Genomic DNA, 19,881 nt, shown 5'->3' on the forward strand with positions numbered 1-19,881 from the left:
GTTTAGTGTCCCCGCTGAGCCAGAGGGGGCCGGCCTTGGGGCTGCGGGGGCTGGGGCACGGCCGGGCAGCTGCTCTGCCCCGTCAGGGGCCTGAGGGACGGGTCTGGTAATGCCCAGCTCCAGGCGCGCGCAGGGCGCTGTCGGCTCAGGTTGCAGGGCGAGGACCTGATTTGGGGAGGGGGCTGGTGAGCGGGGCTCTGCCTGCTCGGGGCTGGGGGAGAAAGGGACCTGGCTGGGCCGGGGCTGCCTAGCCCCCCCCCTCAGCCCAGGTCCTCGCCCTGCGGGCCTAGGGGACATCCTGGGTACCCCCCGCCCAGGGCCCCCTCTCCCAGGCCAGGCCGTTAGCCCCAAGCCCACTGTGGCTCCCGGGTCAAGGGACGGTTCCAGGCGCCCCCAGGGCAGGGCATCACCCAGCACAGACCCCAGGCTGAGGATGGTATTTCCTCTCCATTTCCCTTCCCATTCCTTCTGGGGCCCCAGAATAACAATTCAGTTTGGGGGCTGTAGGTCTTGAACAACCTTTTGACATTGGCAAAGCGTCCTTTGAAACAGAGAGTGGCCCCCCCAAAAACTAAGAATTCAGATGAACTTGTCTGTCCATCTGCTTTCGTTGTACTTTTTCAGTTGTACTTGCCATTAATGGCAGGTAATGACTTTACAAAATAAATGTGTTTAAATAAACTAAAACACAGAAGTTGGTCCATTTACCAAGACTTCCAGGAGGCTAATGGGGGTGCAGTTACACCAGAGACCACGTCAAAGCTTGGGAGCACCGCAGTGGCGGGGAGGGCAGCTGTCCACAGCCCCCCACCCCACCCTGGCTGGGGCTTGAGGCTCTGGTTTCTCAGCTCAGCAGGTGGCTCTTCTAGGGTGTGTCCAAGGGGCGGAGGTGTGGCCAGAAATAGAGCCCTGAGCTGAGTGGGATCCTGAGCTTCCAAGTCTTGGAGGGGTCTGGTTGTGAGAACACAGAGTGCTGAGAACGGAAATGACACTAACCCTAGCTCCTCTTTGGTGAGTGCTTACTATAAACCTGGCACTCCACCAAACCCTGCACACGTCATCACAGCCGACTGTCACACTTATCCATGAGGTGGGGACAGCTGTAGCTCCCATTTTATAGATGACAATACCGGGCTCAGAGACACAAAGTAACTTATGCAAGGTTGCACAGCTAGTAAGTGGTGAACCCGGAGTCCACGCCCTTAAGCAATGATTGGAGCTGGGAGGAAACTTCAAGCTCTATGAATCTTGAATCTATGAAGTGACTGAAAAGGAAATCTGCAGCCCAGAGAGAGGCTGTGACGAGCCCAGACTATCCGTCAACAAGCTCCAGAGCTGAGCTGAGATCCTGGGCTCTGGCTGCAAGCCTGTGCTCTTTCACCTGCATCTGAATCCCTGTGCTAAAACCAGCCCCGTGGGCACCGCTCTCTCTCCCCATCTGGATTATTTATCGCCCAAGAGCTTCTCTCACAACCTTTCTCAGCTCTGCTTCCCTTCTCTTCCCACCCTCCCCGCCTCTGTGTTTCCAGGGGGAGCTAATCCATCACAGTGAACTCACTCACTTCTTGAAGCCTGTCACCGCCCCTGCTTCAGCGTGGGGAGTGGCTGCCTCCAAGAGAATTCCGAGATCCTGGGGACACAGCCCCGCAGCCCCGGAGCTCGGAGCTTGTTCACGCCGCCCACGTGGGCTGGGCCTCAGAAGAAGCCCAGGCAAAGTCCCGCCGGGAAACAGGGTCCTCGGGGGGTGCTGGAGAGCCTGAGGCAGACGCACCATGTGCCTGCCACTTGCATCAGCAAAGCAGGGCAGGGAAGCAAAAGGATGAGGTTCTGGGGTTTGATGACAGAATATCTAGAAAGAAGCTATTTTAATTTCCACATGCAAGTAACTGACGTGTCATCTGAAAAAATAAAAATGTATTTTAAATTTCTTAGTGAGGTGGATGTGAGCCCCTTAAGCTCCCCAAGGCTGGGAGCCTCTGACGTCTTAGAGGTGTCTTAGGTGGGGCCTGGCGTGGGGGACACTCAGGGTTAGCCACGCGAGACCATCTCGTGAGAGCAGCAAGAGAGCAAATTTCCTCACCTAGGGGCAAGTCTGCGCTGCATGTGAACTTTTTTGTCCTCCAACCGAGTGAGCAAAAGCGTTAAAGATGGGGGGCCTCTTCCTTTGGAATTCATCTTTGCAAATCTCACCAGACAGCTGGCAGCTTCAGAGAGTGTAGGCAGGTCAACTTTCAGCCTCAGTTTCCTAAAAACTCCTGTCTGCTCATAGAACCACAGCCAGGCTGCCTGCTCCCCCAGGGCGTTGCCCGCCAGGAAGGGGCTCATTGGCCACTGCCACTGGCTGGGAGCCGGGGCTGGGGGATGACCCGCCCCTCACCCCTCCCACCCAGGGATCATTCTCTTCCAGCACCTCAGGGTGGAGGGCGTGGGGGGCGGTGAGCAAATGGAAACCCACCCGCCCATCAGTGCCTGCGCCAGCCAGTCCCGGGATGAAGTCCCTGCTCTGCCGTGTTCCAGCCGTGGAGCTTCGAGCGAGTCCTAACCTCTCCAGACGGCCTTATCCTCATCTGTGAAACAAGGGCGCTGGCGCTTGGCGTGGGGGCTGGTGGGTGCATTAGAAATAATGCACTTAGTCCCCGGGAGGCAATCATTCCAGGAAGGCTGGGATGATGGTGTTAGTTATGGCCCACAGAAGGATCACTTTCCCCTAATGGGCTGTGAGCTTCTGGGGGGTATGGAGGATGAGAGGCACAGCACCCGGCTCAGGATGGGCTCTGCATCAGCGTTTGTTGAATGATGGATGGATGGATGGACTGATCAGAAGGACTGATACAGTAAGAAAAAGAAGGAAACAGAGGCACAAATAATTTACTGCCCTATGTTATTGAAAAGACATTTCCACCTGGCTTTAAGATCAGAGGGACAGAAGAGATGGCAGCTGGGGCAGACCTGGGGCCACCTGGGACAAGGGACTAACTTGCTTCGAGATGCTGAGGGCTGTCAGGAGGCCCAGGCGACCTCTGGAATGTCAAGGTCAAAGGGAGCATCATCCGGAGGGCTGACATTGTCTACAGATCGTTTCAAAGTGGACATCTGGGAGTTGTCTGTGTTGTGCGCATCCGAAATGAACCCCTTTCGTTTGCCCTGGGAAGCTTCATCTGGAGGCTTCGGTGGGAGCCGGGGCCAGGCCACGTCAGGCCGACAGCCAAGTAACTGCCCTTCGGTAATGCGCTGATTCGATTTTGAGCTCAGGCTTAAATAGGCTCAAGCATGGCTTTGGGTGTTTGATTTAAAATACCATTTCGAAAAAAGCGAGGGGCCATCCTAATGTGCCTCCACCTTCTGACCTCCGCATTCCACCTCAGATCCCCCGTTGCCCTCTGGCTCTCTGCCCCCACTTCCATCCCCTGGGGGCCCCTGCACAGCGTGTCACCTGTCCCCTCCCCCCGCCCTGCAAGGCTTTCCCAGAGCTGCCCTGGGAGGCCTGCAGGTGTCTGCGGAGCAGCTGGAGAGTAAAAGCATATTTACTAAAGTTCAGCAGTGCAAAGAACGCTACGAGATCAAACACCCACAACGCCTTCGCTGTGGGACATGGGGGTTGCCCAGGCACGTGCATTTTTTAAATTTTAAGACATTTACATTTTATTGAATGGGGATTGGAAGTATCCAAACCGTGCTTTCGTTAATACTATTTCTTCAGGGCAGGGCCAAAATAAGAATAGTCCATTTCAGATGAGTAAAAAAATATGGATTAATAAATAAATAAATAATGAGGGGACAAAGAGTAAAAGAAATAGAGTGGATGGAAACACTAGAGGTCAACGAGAGGGAGGGGTAAGGTGTATGGTATGAGTTTTTTCTTGTTTCTTTTCATTCCTTTTTCTGGGGTGATGCAAATGTTCTAGAAAATGATGGTGATGAATACATGTGATGATATTGTGAGTCATTGATCGTACACCATCTATAGAATGTATATATGTTGAAGATTTCTCAATAATAATATTTTAAAAAGAAAAATAGAATAGTCAATTTAAAGAAAAAAGAAGAAGTAGTAACCATTCAGGCGGTGCCTGGGATGTGTGAGGGCGCCAGGCCAGTGTACGTCAGTGACAGGGGCTTGGGGCATAGGCACAGACGCAGCCCTGAGCCCCAGCTCTGCCGCTGCTGAGCCCTGTGGGAGATGTTTAACCCTGCTGAGCCTCTCTGCCTGCAAAGCAGAGAAGACATAGTGTCTGCTCCGTGGGACGAGAGTGACAATGAAGCACAGTGACGTGAGTGTCCCCGGAAGCATTCGGGGGCTGAGGTGAGTGAGTAGGGCGTCCGCTGCGGTGGGGCCCATGGCCTGGGCAGCCACAGGGACGTCTCGCCAGTGAGTTCACCAGCATGTAAGGGAAAGAGTGGCCCTCCCTGAGCCGGGACAGGGCGAGTTTGACGAGCCCCTGGAAACCCCGTCGCCATCCAGAGTGTGAGTCTCACCCTGAGAATGATTTAAGAGGACTCCGAGTGTTGATGCCTTTCCTGCAGAATGGGTAGCAGTGGAGCCAGAGAAATATTATTTGGTGATTGTGACATGCATTCACACATTCATTCATTCGTCAGCTGCTTGCTGATCATTGAGGGCTATCGACATGGAAGGGACACAGGTCTGCCCCTGAGCAGCCCACGGACTGGCAGAGAGATGGACCTGGACTGTCCGAGAGGGTCCTCTGCGGTGGCAGGGCTGAGAGGGGAAGCGGAGGGCCTGCTGGATGAATTTTAAGAAGGGATCAGGTTCAGACACTGCATTAGATATAGGCTATGTAAGGGGTAACTCAGCAGACCTTCGCTGTCCAAACCCTGTGCCTTCCAAGGAAAGGACTGCACCCTGACCAGCTCCAGGGAGTAACATCTGAGCCCTTGGAATGTCCTGCCTGAGAGTGTCTTCGTACACCTGGGGCCTGCAGCCAAGCCAGATGGTTTGGCATCTTGGGGGAAAGAAACAGGATGGATACTGCGTAGCTAAGGCCGTTCGTGTGCATTCCATAAAAAACACGTTCACCAAGGCTCAGATTGGCAGAAGTCTGCGTGCGTGGTCACCCATCATTGCCGGGAGAATTAAGCACTGTGAGGAGGACTCCACCAGGAGAGGACAATGGGCAGTTCATGCCTGGTCTCTCCAGGCATGAGAAAGTGTTTAAATTAGAATTAAAAGTATAGATTTTACTCTGTTAAGCTCTACGGTAATAAGCCATAACCAGGAGCATGGTAGCTTTTAGGAATCCTATGAGTCCTTCGAGAAAATCATTGAACTTGAGGGTGGTTTTGGGGATCTGTGCCACACCAGGAAAGAGGCAACTGTCCTCGGAGTGGGTGGGTCAGAAGAGCCCTCGCAGGTGAAATGGAGGATGAGTAGGGGTTAGGACAGTGGAAGGAGGACTTAACTGGCAGGGGAAGATGCGGGTGCAAAGACCCAGGGCAGGAAAAGTCCAGACTGTAAATTGCAGATGTGATCAGGTCTGGGTAGAGTGCTAAGGCACATGGAAGGAGTGGATGGGGAGGAGATGAGAGATAAGGTTGGGCAGGGGCCAGACCTGCAGGGCCCAATAAAGCACGTTAAAAAAGAAAATGCCAAAAACTGGGGGTGCCTTTATCCTAGGAACAGTGGGAGCCATTGGAGTTTAAAACTGGACAGTGGTGTGGCCATCTGCTTGGGACAGGAGTAAAGAGGGTGATGGAAGGGGGGGACCTGGAATAAAATGAGGCGAAGAGACAGCTCAAGGCAGGAAAGCATATATTTGAGGAACACATGGGTGGTAGACCCAATGGACTGCGTGAGATGAAATGTGATGGATGAGGGGAGGAAGGAGCCAGGATTTTGGACTTGGCGGCCTGGGTGACCGATGGTGCTGTTGACAGAAGGGAAGTATGCTGGAGGAGAATGGGTGAATTTTAAGAAGGGTTCAGGTTCAAACACCGCATTAGATATAGACTATGTTTTTACAACAAAGAGGCCCCTGAATGCAGCAGCTTAATGAGGTACAAGTGTGTCTCTTTCCCATCACAGGCCAGGTGGTCCGGCTGGTCTCCATCCAGTCAATCATGGACCTGGGCACCTTCCATCTAGTTGTTGCACTGTGCTCTAGGGTGTTCTCATAAGCAAGGCCAAAGGCAGGTCGATGATGTGTCAATGCTCCAGACCACAGGAAGCAGGAAAGAGCAGGAAGAGTGACGGTTCACTCTTATTTCTCTATAAGCAGTAGACTCAGAAGTAGCACAAAGTATTTGAGTTGGCAGGAATTTAAGCTTTTGACCATACATAAGGGCTTTGGAAATTAGCTGGGTGGCAATATCACCAGCTAAAGCTCTCTAAGACCATGGAAGAGGGGAGTGAAGATTTGAGGAGACATGAAGTGGTCTGCCATGGACACGGGATGTGGAAACTGGGAGCAGACCTGGAACTTGGGAGAAAGACTCTGGGTTATCTGGGTGGGCCCAGAGGTCCTTCTAAGGTCAATGGAGGTGAGAAGACCAGAGGACTGTGAGGCCAGGGAGTCAGAGTGGCTGGCCCACATTGGCGTGCCTTGGTGTGATGGTGGTGGGACCTGGGGTGCAGAGAAAGGGCTTTAAGCTAGAGTCTGAAGCTTTAGGTGGAGGTGAAGGATACCCAGGAAGGAGTTGGGAGATGACAGTTTTGAGAAAGGATTCAGGAGGGTCTATCCAGGCCCTCCTAGGAGAAAGCTTTTTCCCAGTTGTGATGGAAGAAAAGATTTGGAAGTATTGGAGTCTTCCACGACTCCCTGCTCCTGCAGCCGTTAAGTCCAAGGACATGAATTCATAACCTTCTCTGATCACATATTTCTGTTCCCAAGCTTGCACCAGCAATTTTGTTGTAAGCTGCAAGTTTAAAAATATCTGAATCAGGTGTATCTGCCCAGCCCCTCTCTGGATCCTCTTTCTCCCTTTCCAGCACCCAACCATCACATCTCCTAGCCCAATGCCCAGACACTGTGGGCGGAGACGAGCCTTCCTGACACACAGTGTCCTTGGGCATATTTAATGGTTGTTTAATGCCACTAAGTTTGGAGCAGTGGGATATACAGCCCAACTAGTTGACACACTAGAGGGGATTACATTTGGGGTGGCTGAGGACATCTGGATGTAGGGCTTTGTGGAATGAAGCACCCACAGCCCTCCTAGAGGAAATGGGTAGAAAGCTGCTCACTGGCTATTGGGCAGGTCATGGGGGTGGGGGGCAGAGAGGCTGTCACCATCGTGGTCCAGACCCACAGCATCTGGGTGTAGACAAACTCCTTACCAACTTTGGAGGTGGACAAGGATGGACCTTTCATCAGCCGTTGGGATGAAACTGGGCTGGAAGACCAGAGAGAGATGCCCCCAGATCTCACGTGCATCAAGCAGTACTCAGCATCCCAGTGCTTTCACCCCACTCAGACATCACTTAAGATCAAGGGTGGGATTCGAAGAATTTCTGATGTTCTCACAAGCAGTGAGACAACCAGTCTGAGCCCTTGATCTTGGGGCTTGCCTTTATGAAACTCATTCCTGCAAAGGATAGGCTAAGCCTACTTAAAATTAGGCCTAAGTGTCACCCCCAGAGAACCTCTTTTGTTGCTCAGATGTGGCCTCTCTCTCTAAGCTGACAAGGCAGGTGGACTCACTGCCCTCCCTCCTACGTGGGACATGACTCCCAGGGGTGTAAATCTTCCTAACAACATGGGACAGAAATCCCAGGATAAGCTGAGACCCAGCATCAAGGGATTGTGAAAGCCCTGATCAAAAGGTGGAAGAGGTAAATGAGACAGAATAAAGTTTCAGTGGCTGAGAGATTTCAAACAGAATCAAGAGGTTATCCTGGAGATTATTCTTATGCATTATATAAATATCCCTTTTTATGATGTATTGGAGTGGCTGGCGGGAAGTACCTGAAACTGTTGAGCTGTGTTCCAGCAGCCCTGATTCTTGAAGACAATTGTATAAAGATATAGCATTTACGATATGACTGTGTGATTGTGAAAATCTTGAGTCTGATGTTCCTTTTATCCAGGGTATGGTCAGATGAGTAAAAAGTATGGATAAATAAATAAATAATAGGGGGGACGAAGGGTAACATAAATTGGGTAGATGGAAATACTAGTGGTCAGTGCGAGGAAGAGGTAAGGGGTATAGTATATACGAATTTTTACTTTTTATTTCTTTTTCTAGAATGATGCAAATGCTCTAAAAATGATCATGGTGATGAACACACAACTATATGATGATTTTGTGAGCAGTGGCTTGCATACCATGTACAGACTGTACATGTGTGAAGATTTGTCAATAAATACATATATATATGTATTTTGTATGAATAAAAATATTTTTTAAAAAAGATCAGGGGTGGGGTGGGGCAAACCATTTGTGTGTAGGAATAGGGCACTGCTTAGAAGGATAGTGGTGTCTCTGTTTTATATGGCCACTAAAAATTATGTTTTCGAAGAAGACTTAAAGATGTGAGAAGATGCTCCTGGTGAGAAAAGACAAAGTACCAAGCCGTATCCCACCTCCACATTTGGGAGCTCAGAAATGTTAACTGTCCTTATCTTTGGGCTACTGGTATTTTGGGTGATATTCTTTTCTTCTTTAACTTTTCTGTATTTTTTCAGTTTTTTTTTTTTAGGTAAAATGAATTACTTTTAGAGTTATGGCAAATTAGGCATTATTTTTTATATTAAAAATATTTTCAAAGTATTTTTAAAAAGAGGCCTGGCTATTTCTGTTTAATGTCTGGGCTCTGGGGATCCCACAGGCGTGAACGTGTCTCCCAGAATGCTTTTCGGGGTACAGTGGTCAGGATGGAGGTCCCTCCAACCCGCCCCCTCCTCCTGCAGTTTTAAGCTCAAGGACATGGGATCATAACCCACTTTGATCACAGACTTCTGTTCCCGAGGTTGCACCTGCCGTTTTGTTGGAGGCTGCATATCTAAAAATACGTGTATTGAGTGTATCTGCTCCGTCCCCCTCTCTGGATTCTAAGGTCCCCGAGCAGCACCACCCCCACCCCTTTGCTCAGGCTGAGCCGCCAGGGGGTCCATCCTGTAAACCAATGCAGGGGCCTGAGATGGCCCAGGGGTCCTGAGCTCCCTGCGGGAGGCGTCCCCAGCCCCACCCCAGCCTCTCCTATGGGCCAGCTCCTGGGTCCACCCGGCACCTCCCAGCTGCAGCCAAGCGCCAGGACGCCTGAGAGCTGGTGGGGACCCGGCTCTGCAGCCTGCGTGGCTGGTGGAACCAGGAACACGGGAGTGGGGCGTTGCCAGGGCCTGAGGAGGCAGCAGCAGCCACCGAGCTGCCTCGGCAGCCTCGGTTCAAAGGCAGATGACAGCCAGATGACAGCCACCGGAACGCGCGCCATCACCTTGACGGGTTCTCCCCAACATCAGTACAGTGGGCACGGGGGCACCCTGTGGGTTCTCCAAGCAATGCTCCCAGGCGTTCTAGAACAGTCCCTCTGGGGAATCCCCTGGAGGGCTGGTGTCAACGCTCCTGACCGCTCCCTCTGGTGCCAGTGGCCAAGCCAAGGGGCATTCGTGAATGTCTACTTGTTTAATTTCACGTTTTGTGCACCCTTTCCCCAACCCTGGACGGGAGGCATCACCTCGTTCCACCGGGAAGGGAAGGGCCCTGAGGGGGGTGGGCTGCAGTGCACGGGTGCTGGGCTTGGCCCCTGGCTCGCTGGTGCTCGCTGCCGGGGAACCCCGCGGTGACAAGCCGGGCTGCTCAGGCCCCTTCTCCGCGGCCCATTTGGTTTTATGCCGTCAGCATTCTGTTCCCAAACGCGGTGACACAGGCTCCAAGGAGTCACTCACACACATACTCCTGGCTTGTCCACCGGCCTGTGGGGAAACCCGTGTCCCCAGCTGTGCTGAGCCGCCAGGTCCTGGGGGCCAAGGAGACCCCAGACCTCTGCCCGCCTGAGCCCACCCCAGGACGGGGCCACTTTCCACTTTCCTTCCCCACCATACCCCACCCCAACTTTGGTTATTAAAACCAACGTCTCAAAAGTATAGAGGAAGAAGGCAGAAACCCCGTATGTGCAGGGAAATACTGGGAATAATAGACGAGTTTTCGTATCATGTCTAAAACCCAGACAAAAGGACCAAACACTTGCTGTGTGGACTTGCACACATGATGCCCCCTTTCTGTGCCTTGGTTTCCCTCACTGTAAAATCAGGCAAGTGTGATTTCTCAGCCTCAGCATTGCTGACCCCCGTGTGTGTGTGGGGGGGGGGGGGGGAAGCTCCTGAGCACCGCAGGATGTTTCACAGCAGCGCTGGTCCCCCCAAACATGAAAATAAAAATGTCCCTAAACATGGCCTCAAGTCCCCTGGCTGGCAAAATCGCCCCTGGCTGAGAACCACTGGGTTAGTGGTTTCTCCCTTTCATGGTTATAAAAATTCTCAAAAAAACTAGTCTTCCTTCCATCCTCCATCCTCTCCTCCCTCTTTGGGCTCCATTCCTTTCTATAATGAGCACATCAGACGCCACAATTCCTAGGGTACCTGCCACTCTGGCCGGTCATGCTGTTGGGTGATTCTTGGGGTCTCCTTTGGGTGCATGCATGAGCTCGAGCCTGGGAAGAAGGCAGCATGGACCCATTTTACAGATTGGGTATTTGGGGGCAGAGAAGAGGCTAGATCTACGTGGGAGCTGAAGGAGGGACTCACAGGACACACAGAGGTTAACACAGTCCCAGACAGAGGAGTCAATCCCAAATGGATACTCCCAAAATGTCAGGGCTCAGGGGCTAAGGAGGGAGTGGCCGAAGGGCAGAGGCCATGGGGCTCAGACCAGCCAGCTGATCCCCAAACCACTTTTCGTTCCTTTTGGGCTGGACCGCAGCCCCCATCCTCCCTGGCCCTTCAGTGCAGCCACCTGATTAGCTCTGGCCAAAGGTGTATGGGCAGAAGGGACCACACTTCCTGGTCCATCAAAACCTCCCACGAGGCCCTCCTCCATCCCTCTTTTCCCTGCTGGACGCTGGTGCCCAGGCCTACCCTGGGCGCCCATGTTGAAGGCAGCACAGCCTCTGGAGCAGGGGCACCTGGAGCTCTGGGCGACGGCGTGGAGCAGGGCACTACCCGCTTCTAAAGTTAACTGGGCTTTATATGAGTGAGAAATAAACTTCTATAAAGCCACGATACACGTGGGGGCTCCAGTGGCAGAACCCCCGCTCCACGTCCCTCCTTGCAGCTCCAGCTGAACCATCGAGGCAGACGTAGAACACAGACTGCCCCGGGCCGCGCCCAGGGTGACTGGGAGCTCGTAGGCCGCCAGCCTCTCCTCGGGGCTAAGAATCAGTGGAGGGTGCGGACGTGGCAGCCCTAAGTGGGGCCTGTGGGCTCAGGCGGGCAGAGTTCTGGGGTCTCCTTGGCCCCTGGGACCTGGCGGCTCAGCACAGCGGGGGACACGGGTTTCCCCAAGGGCCGGTGGACAAGCCAGGAGCATGGGTATGGGGTGGCCCTTGTCCTCCCTGCCTCCTGAAGCGGCTGTGCCCCTGCCTGCACCCTTCATGGGCATGGGGTGGGGGTGGCCCTCTCAAGACAACGTCCTCCTGCAGGAGGCTCCCGAGCCCGGTGGCTCTCGGTCCGGCGAGTCCTTCAGCAGCCACCAAAGGCTCCTGGGGGCTCCGAGGAAGAACACTCAAGGTCTCAGCCGTGAGAGAAAGAGAGCAGGGCCTGGGGTTAGGGGAGAAGGTTCCCAGGCTGCAACTTGGGCGGAACTGGGCAGCGGGTGCTGCTGCCACTTCTCCTGCCTCCGAAGAGGGGAGGGTGACATCAGCCAGGGTCCCCCGAAGGCGTGAGCCTGGAGGTTGACAGCTGAAGTCCGGGGGCACCGGCGGGGACCCACAGCAGGCTGGATACCACCCCAGCCAGGGGCTCACTCTGGGCCTTGCCTGCATCTCTGGGTCGGAGCAGGGACTGGGAGGTCCCCGAGGCTCCCATTGTGATGCTCTGGCTTCGGAGGTGGTTGGTGAGGGTCGTAGAATCCCCACGGGGCAGCCCGAGCGAGGCCTGGCCGGGGGTGGGGTGGGGCAGGGGGGCAGGGAGGCGGCCGGGGCCCAGGCTAAAGCCAGAGACGTTTCCGCCCTCCCCACCTCTTCTCCCAGTGCACCCGAAGTGCCCACCAAGTCTTGGGGAGGGTTCCCCTGCCCCACAGCAGGAAGAAAACATTTTAAAAATGTTTTTATTTAATTAAAAAAAAAAAAAAAAGACTGAACTAGCAACCCAAAACCAGGAGTCGGTATAGGATTCACAGGGTGCTTAATTAGCAGAACACACCGGGACTGGGGCGGGGGGGGGGGGGGGGGGGGGGGGGGTGCTGGGAGAAGGCGGGCAAGGGCCACCACAGCCCCGGGGCGCGGGGAGAATGGCCTGAGACGGCCAGGTGGCCGGCCCGGCGGTGCCTTCTCTTCCCCGAGGCAAGTCCAGGCTGAGATGCAGGAGGGAGGGTGGAGGGGGTGGGGGGACGCAGAGGCAGGGCCTCCTGGAGACTGGGGCGGCAGTGGGAGAAAGTCTGTGAAGGCCAAAGGCTCTGAGGTTGTTCTGCTCCCTGTCCTTCTGCCCCTCTTCGTCTCCTCTCCCCCTTCTGCTCTGCCCTGGTGCCTAGAGCGGGCGCGGGGCTCTGCCCGGGGCTGGGAAAGAGGTAGGGTGCTCGGGGACGCGGCTCCCTCCGCGGAGGTCCAGGGCCGCTGGGGCAGCGGGTGGGGTACGGGGCGTACCCCGAAGCAACTGCAAGGCCGCCCCGCTTCTGGAAGTCACAGAGGGCTGGTTGGGGCCTCGGGCCTCGATGGGTGGGGGGCTCTTCAGATCACACCCGCTTCCTTCCGCCGGGATGAGAAGGGGCGAAGGAGGCGGAGGGTGGGCCGGGGAGAGGGGCGGGGCCGCCCGGCCCCGCTGCGCGCGGTTCGCGGCCGCGCAGGCGCGGAGACGCCGCCGTCGGGGAGGGGCTTCGGCGGCGCCGAGGGGTCCCGGGCGGCCCGCGATGACGGCGACATCTCCAGGAAGAAGGGACCCGCCTGCCTCGGGGGCCGAGGCCACCCAGGGGCTCCGGGAACAAGTGGCTGAGGTAAGAATTGGCTCCTCGCATCCTAGCACGGCGGGTACCGGGGGTTACAGACGACTGCTCAGAATCGAATCAAGAAGTGTCGAAAGGTAAGAAACAGTTCATCTTTAGAAAGCACATATTTGATATAAAAGAGGGCAAGCTCCACGTCCGAGAGGGCTTTTCTCCTGAACCTGAACACGCTCCCGCTTTCTTGGCTTGCTTCGGGAGGAAAAGCAGAATGGCTGCAAAAAGCAACACTTGAACCCGCTTCCTCAGTTCCAAACAAGGTGCTGAGATTTTTGTTTCTTTTGTAAGACCAAAGAAAAGCACAGCTCTGCCCTTTATCCACACTTCCTCCGTTGAGTCCTTCAGAGGGTCGCTGAATAAATTACAATAACAGGAGGGTGGGGGGGTGTTGCTGTTACTTTTTAAGATGAAATGAACGCAACTTGCATTTATCTGCAATAAATCATGTTGAATAACCGCTTTGGAAATGGATATTTGTTCTCTGATTTTCTTTTGGTAGCTGTTCACCTCAGGTCTCGTTTTCTTGCACAGGAGAGAGGCTCTGATATCCGAGGTCACTTGGGGGTGGCTGCCCCTCCCCGGCCCCCACAGAGCTGCCCCTCGGGGGGCGTCGCTGCATCTGACCAGGGCATCCTTCAGACCCTCTAGCGCAGTCAGCCAGCGTGCCCTGCGCTTTCTTTCTGAGGCAGGAGCAGACCCGCGCCCAGGCCAAAGCTTCCAGAAACAGCTAGGAAAGCTCAGCAACCCTCACTACCAGGCCCGCAAAAGGCCTCCCCTGCCCGGTTCCTCAGGTCCAGTGACGCGGCCCCAGGACAGCACAGAGGCCAAAGCACCAGGAGGCTGCAGGGCGCTCATCTCAGGCTCCCTGCTTCTCAAGCCCAGGCCCCTTCGGGGAGGCTGAGACACCGACAGGAGGGGAGCGCTTCCGTTTTCTCGGTTCTGGCTCAAAGGCCACGGGAGTCACGGGTTCCTAAAGGGGCGGACACGTGTCCTGAGGCCCCGCTCGTGCCCTGGGAAGCCCCCCACCCCACGGCCTGGAGCCAGGCAGGAGGGAGGGAAGGCCCCCAGGCCCCAGGCCCGTGGCCAGGTTTGCTTCCGAGAGGAGATAATGGCTCAATTTCGCTTTTCCCGGGCTGGGCGAAGGCTGTGCAGCTGTAGGGAGACTCCTGGGTCCCCCGGCCCCCCCCCGAGACCCTGCTGTGGGTAAAGCCGGCCTCCGGCAGCTCCCGGAGACCAGGGGCCTGGGGTTGGCTTCGCTGGTCCGTCCGCAGGCCCGGTGGCCCTCCCTGTGGGCCCGGGGAGCGGCCGGCGGCTCACACGGGGGTGGTCCTGCGGCTCAGCACGCTCAGGTGGAAGCTGTCCTTCAGGTCCTGCTGCAGGAAGTCGTGCACCTGCAGGAAGCCGGCCTCCCTGGCGGGGCTGTAGCCGGCGGCCGCGGCCACCTTGAGGGGCTCCCGCAGCGTGTACATGGACAGCTCGCCCATGGGGATGGCCCCGGCGAGCTTCAGGCCCACGGGGGACGCGTCCCTGGAGGGCGACGCCTCGGTGGAGCGCGAGCTGGAGCGCGAGCGCCGTCGCCGGTGCCTGTAGCTCGGCATCCTGGCGTACGGGGAGGACGAGGAGGCCTTCAGGAACTCCCGTTTGGTCTTGAACCGCAACTCTTTGTTTTTCTCGATGTAAATGTTGACCGCCAGGACACCCACGGTCTCTGCCACGATGAAGGACAGGGCTCCGAAGTAGAAGGACCAGCCGTAGTTGTAATGGTTCTTTTTGTCTTCATCTCGCTTGTCGCTCGGGTCGCCCGTGTTGCTGGAAATGTAGACGATGATGCCAATGATGTTACTGAGGCCTGAAAGGGGAGCGGGGATGGGTGGGGAGAGGCAGAGGTTAGACCCACTGCTGGGTGGGGGTGGGGAGAGGCAGAGGTCAGACCCACTGCTGGGTGGGGGTGGGGAGAGGCAGAGGTCAGACCCACTGCTGGGTGGGGGTGGGGAGAGGCAGAGGTCAGACCCACTGCTGGGTGGGGGTGGGGAGAGGCAGAGGTCAGACCTGTAGCCAGACCAACGGGGACAGGGAACAGGTCAGTGGAGGGGCTGGTGGCCACCCTCTCATTGGATCAGTGTGTTTTATTCTGGTTGCTATTTTGTCATTAAATTAATTTGAATGGGTGCAAAGATATTACAGGAGGTACTTTACTCACTCAGTATCTTACCCTAGTGCAAAAGGAAGGAAGGAAAGGCAGCAAGGGGAAGAAGGGGAGTGAGAGCTAGAAGGGAAGAAAGGAAGCAAACTCCTAGAGTAAGAATCCACATCAGCAAGGATTCTCCTGGGAAACTATTGCAACGGCTCAAGGAGCTATGAGAAGAAATTAGGAAATAAGCACTGAACTTCTTAACATTTTTCCCATTTATTTACTGGAATGAGGCCTCAGATGGCAGGTGCGCTCTAGCTGTTCCTGACAGGGTCCCAGTGGCACCTTTTCCTGAGCTCCCCACGTGCTGCCCAGCACCTTGAGACGTTGAGGCAGCGACCAGCTTAGCACCAGTGTGTGCTGACCCTTCAGGGGTTAGAGGAGAACTCTGCCCAGTGGGCCCAGCCCCCAGCCCATGCTGCCCCTGCAACTCAGGCTGGAAAACCTAGCTTCCACACTGGACTGTGCATGGCCGGCCACAGCCACTAACTGACCACTAAGCAGCTGTGAGGCCTGCCCCTCCCCAGGCCTCCACTGCTCCGTGTCTGCAGCGGCAGCTGTCTGTCCAGGCTCAGAGGCAGGGGTGGTGTTGAGTTGTGCGGCATGTGACCGCCATCCAGAATTGGGGTGTGGGTGGAAGGAGTTCCTGGGTGGCTCTTTAGGGGGCTGGGGAGGTGCTGCTGCTCTCCTCTTAGCTGGGGGAGTTGGGGCAGTCCCATCAGACAGGGGCGTCTGCCCAGCACTCTGCCAAGCCTTTGGCTGGCTCTGCCCTGGCACACTAGACTTCTCTGCCTCTGGACATGCCAGTCACATGTGCCTACTCTATCCCCTTACCGGAGCATGTTCCCTCATCCTGTCTTTACCTGGCCGACTCCAGGTGTCAGCCCTGCCTGGCTCCCTCTGGTCAACTACCCCGTGCCAGGTGTGTACAGCTCCTAGGAGTCCTCCTTCACGGTACCCTGCACCTCTCAAACTTTAAAAAATGAATGATGACAAGGGGTGCACGGGTGGTTCAGTGGCAGAATGCTCACCTTCCATGTGGGAGACCGGTGTTCGATTCCCAGACCATTCACCCTCCTCCAGAAAAAAAAAAAAAAAAAATGGCACCTCCGGGCTCTGTGCGGGGCCTCACCTGCGGCCACGAAGAGGATGCCGGCGCTGAGCACGATGTTGTTCCTGCGGCTGTAGACCCTGCCGGCACCCACGCACAGCCCACCCAGCAGGAGTAGGATGGTGCTGAGGATGGGGAAGACGCTGGAGGCACGGACGACGCCTGCCCGGGGGGAGACGAGCACAGAGGGGGTGAGCCCAGCACAGAGGGGGTGAGCCCCGCGCCCCCCAACCCAGACCGCAGCGGTGCAGGGGCTGGCCATGGCTGCAGGCCTGTTGCTTCCCGCCCCGGGCACCCCCCAATGGCCCCGAGGCCGCCCCCACCTCGCTCCCGCTTTCCGTGGGGTGGGCTGCACTGTGCTGGCGGGGGCGGGTGGAGAGCCCCCCAACGGCCCCCCGGGTCCCGGCAGCCATCGCGGGCAAGGGCCCCATCAGCACCCGGCCCCTGCCGCCCCTGCCCTCTGTTAAGGCTCGGGAGAGAGGGGGGAGGCGGGGGGAGGGGGTGTGGGCGGCGCTGGGAGAGGTGGCCCTGGCCCTGGCGGGGGGCAGAGGCTTTGGCTGTGGATGGGTCTGGGCAGGAGTCTGGGCTCTGTTCCTGGGTAAGCCTCGTGTCCTCTCTAAACTGGGTTTCCTCTTTTGTGAAATGCAGTTCACAACAGTACCTGTTTCCCAGGGCCATGGTGTGTGATGCCTTCACCACCATCCCCACCGTCATCATCATCATCGTTGTCCTCCTCCTCCTCCTCCCCAGTGACAGACAAGGAGGGGCAGCTCGGGACTGGCTTGAGGTGGCAAGGAGGAGGCAGCTGGGCCCCTGCTGGTCCTGCCCCTCGGACCTAGACTTGCACCTTGCAAACTGCCACTGACAAATTCTGCACCCTCTGGTTGCTCTCTTACCACCTGGGAGGGTAATGATACCTACCTGGAGGGGCTCAGTGATGGGCCCCAAGAAGATACATCCACGTCTCAACCTGGTAGCTCCAAATGTGACTTTATTTGGAAAAAGGGTCTTTTCAGATGTAATCAAGTTAAGGCTCTAGGGATGAGGTCACCCTGGGTTGCCCAGGTGGGCCCTAAACCCAGGGAAGAAGAGGAGAGGTGCAGGGGGGAGGCTGTGCCGGCAGAGGTGGCACCCCAGCCAGGTGCCCATGGCCCAGATGCTGGGGCTTGCAGCAGCCGGAGCTGGCAAGGAAGGAGTCCCCCCCGGAAACTCGGGGGAACGTGGCCCTGCCCCCACCCTGACCTACCTCTGCCCTCCAGAATGGTGGGGGAGTAAAAGTCCGCTGTTTTAAAACAGTTTGTGGCCATTTGTTCCAGCACAGACACCCTACCTTGCAGTGGGGGTCTGCTGGAACAAGGCATGAGAGCACATAGTAGGGGCTTCGGGCACATGAGCCCCCCTCCTGTAGCATGGGGGCTGGGAGAAAGGGCCGGAGGCGGGGGAGCCCAGAGCTCAGTCTCCCTGAAGTGACTGAGGGTCTCCAGGCCCAGAAGTCCCAGCCATGGGGACAGAGAGCGGGCAGTGCTGGCAGCCGCACCCTCCGGGCCAGCTGAGCAGGTTGGGGCTTTCCGCCTCTGAAGGCAGCATTTGTCTCTTTTTGTAAACCCCCCAGTGTGTGTCCTTTGCTCCACAGAGAAGGAATTGTTCAGGGAGCACTAAATGGAGCTCTTCTCCCCAGCACCCCCTCCTCCCGGCTGCCCCCTCTGGCCTTCTGCAGCCACAGACTCTGGGATGAAACCGCCTATGTGCTTCTGCAACGTGCCAGGAAAGCCCCATGGTTCTCCCTGTTGCCCTGTGCTGCAGAAAGGTCGGGGCCCTGGGCCACGGTGCTTAGCCCTGGGAGCCCAGTGCCTCCATGGTCACCCGAGGGCCGGGCTGGGCTCAGGAAGGGGCGCCAGGGGCACCGGAGACAGTGTGGGTTGGGCCCTGCACACAGCACGTGGCTGAGGGATGAGGGAGGGCTGACATCCACCCCGTGCCGTGCTCTCAGCTCAGGCCCCGGCAAGAATCTGTACCTATCCGAAGTACGGCCACCTCCTCCCAACTCACACACACCATGGGATGCAGAATCTAGAAAAGGGGCAGGATGGACAGATTCCTGGGGCCGGCCAAGTGAGAGGACAGCAGATGTGGGGTGGTGACCCCTCAAGGCCTGTGCCTCCCTAAGGTAGATTCCACACCTGCCCGTGATCAGCCGGAGCATCAGCAAGAGCCCAGAGCCCTTCAGGAGGCCCTGTGACAGTGACATTGCTCAGAAGAAGAGCCCGGTGTTTCTAGAAAGATCCAGAATGCACAGCAGGGAGGATGATCTCATTTTTGAACTATTGAAGACTTGGTGTTAGAAGACAGCCAGGCCTGGTGCCCCAAGCCCAGAGCACTGAGCTACCACCTGGCCAGGCTCGCCTGTGGGCCACCCCTCCTTCTGCCACCTTCTCTGACACACCTGTTCTCCACTAGAATATCAGCTCCAGGAGGAGCTCCTGGTCCCACTAGATCCAAGTGCCCAACAGAGAGTGCCTGGCACGGTGTAGTATTTGTCAAATGAGTGAAAAAATGAATTCTCAGGAATCCCCACCTGCAAGTCAGCCCCCAGGGACCTCTCTCCTGTGTATCTATGTGATTTGGGGACCAGTATTCTGGATATGGAGCAGGGGAGTAAAAACTGGGAATCAGGGTGGCCTGGGGAACACAGGTGGACAGCCGTGGTGGCCATGACCTTGGGTTGTCCACTCTGGCTCTAAGGTCACAGGTAGGTACCTACAACCTGGAGGCAGAAAAACTGATCTAAGATACACAGGTTAGATCCGAGGGCCAAATACCCCTGTTTCTGCTGCCTCCGAGTAGAAAAACAGCTCCCTATTGGGGAGTCCGCACCCCCACATCCCCCAGCAGCTGGGGCTCACAGCCACCAACCCTTGGCTATCTCTGGGCTTGTTGATGAACCTGGCTGGTCTCCTGACGCATACCCGTAAGGAGAGTATTTCCTTCCCCAGTGACCTGTCATTGCTGCTGTGCTGACCCCACCATTTCATTTGGGGAAATACCCCGTGGCCTGCCCAGCTCCCCGGCCGGTGAGTGCGAGGATGGGCAGGTGCGGCTGGGGCTGGCCCGGCTAGGGTCTGCCCCTCTGGCCCTCGTTCTGCCTTCTTATCCGCTTGGGCCCAGCAGACTGACCGCGGTTACCGGGTGGACGGAGCCACCGTGCTCCCTTGACTCTGGCCTCTGGCTGGGTGAAGCCAAGGGGGTCTGGGCAAGAGTCTGTGGGCAGGAGCAGAATGCCTGCCAGGCTGTATTCCTTCAGGGGAAGGCCGGCTCCCACTCCTGGCGTTTCCCTCCTCGTGTGCTCCCAGCTGCCCCTCCCTGCCGCAGCCAGCCCGGGGTTGCCGCACCCTCCACACTTGGTGGAGCACCCACCATGAACCCCATCTGAGCCTGCCTCCCGCTCCTTGCCGGGCCTCGGGAAGTCGCGCCA

General features: G+C 56.5%; 1 protein-coding gene across 1 annotated transcript in view; it reads right to left on the minus strand.

Moving 5' to 3' along the window:
- Positions 1–14,420: 14,420 nt before the first annotated feature.
- Positions 14,421–19,881, minus strand: part of CACNG4 (calcium voltage-gated channel auxiliary subunit gamma 4) — a 57,290-nt gene continuing 51,829 nt past the window's right edge. The window contains exons 3-4 of the mRNA XM_077162984.1: positions 16,431–16,571; positions 14,421–14,956 (exon numbers count right to left, since the gene is read on the minus strand). Coding sequence (XP_077019099.1) covers positions 14,421–14,956; positions 16,431–16,571 — 677 coding nt within the window. The remainder of the gene's footprint in view (positions 14,957–16,430; positions 16,572–19,881) is intronic.

This window comes from Tamandua tetradactyla, chromosome 6 (genome assembly GCF_023851605.1).
Source record: "Tamandua tetradactyla isolate mTamTet1 chromosome 6, mTamTet1.pri, whole genome shotgun sequence".
NCBI lineage: Eukaryota > Metazoa > Chordata > Mammalia > Pilosa > Myrmecophagidae > Tamandua > Tamandua tetradactyla.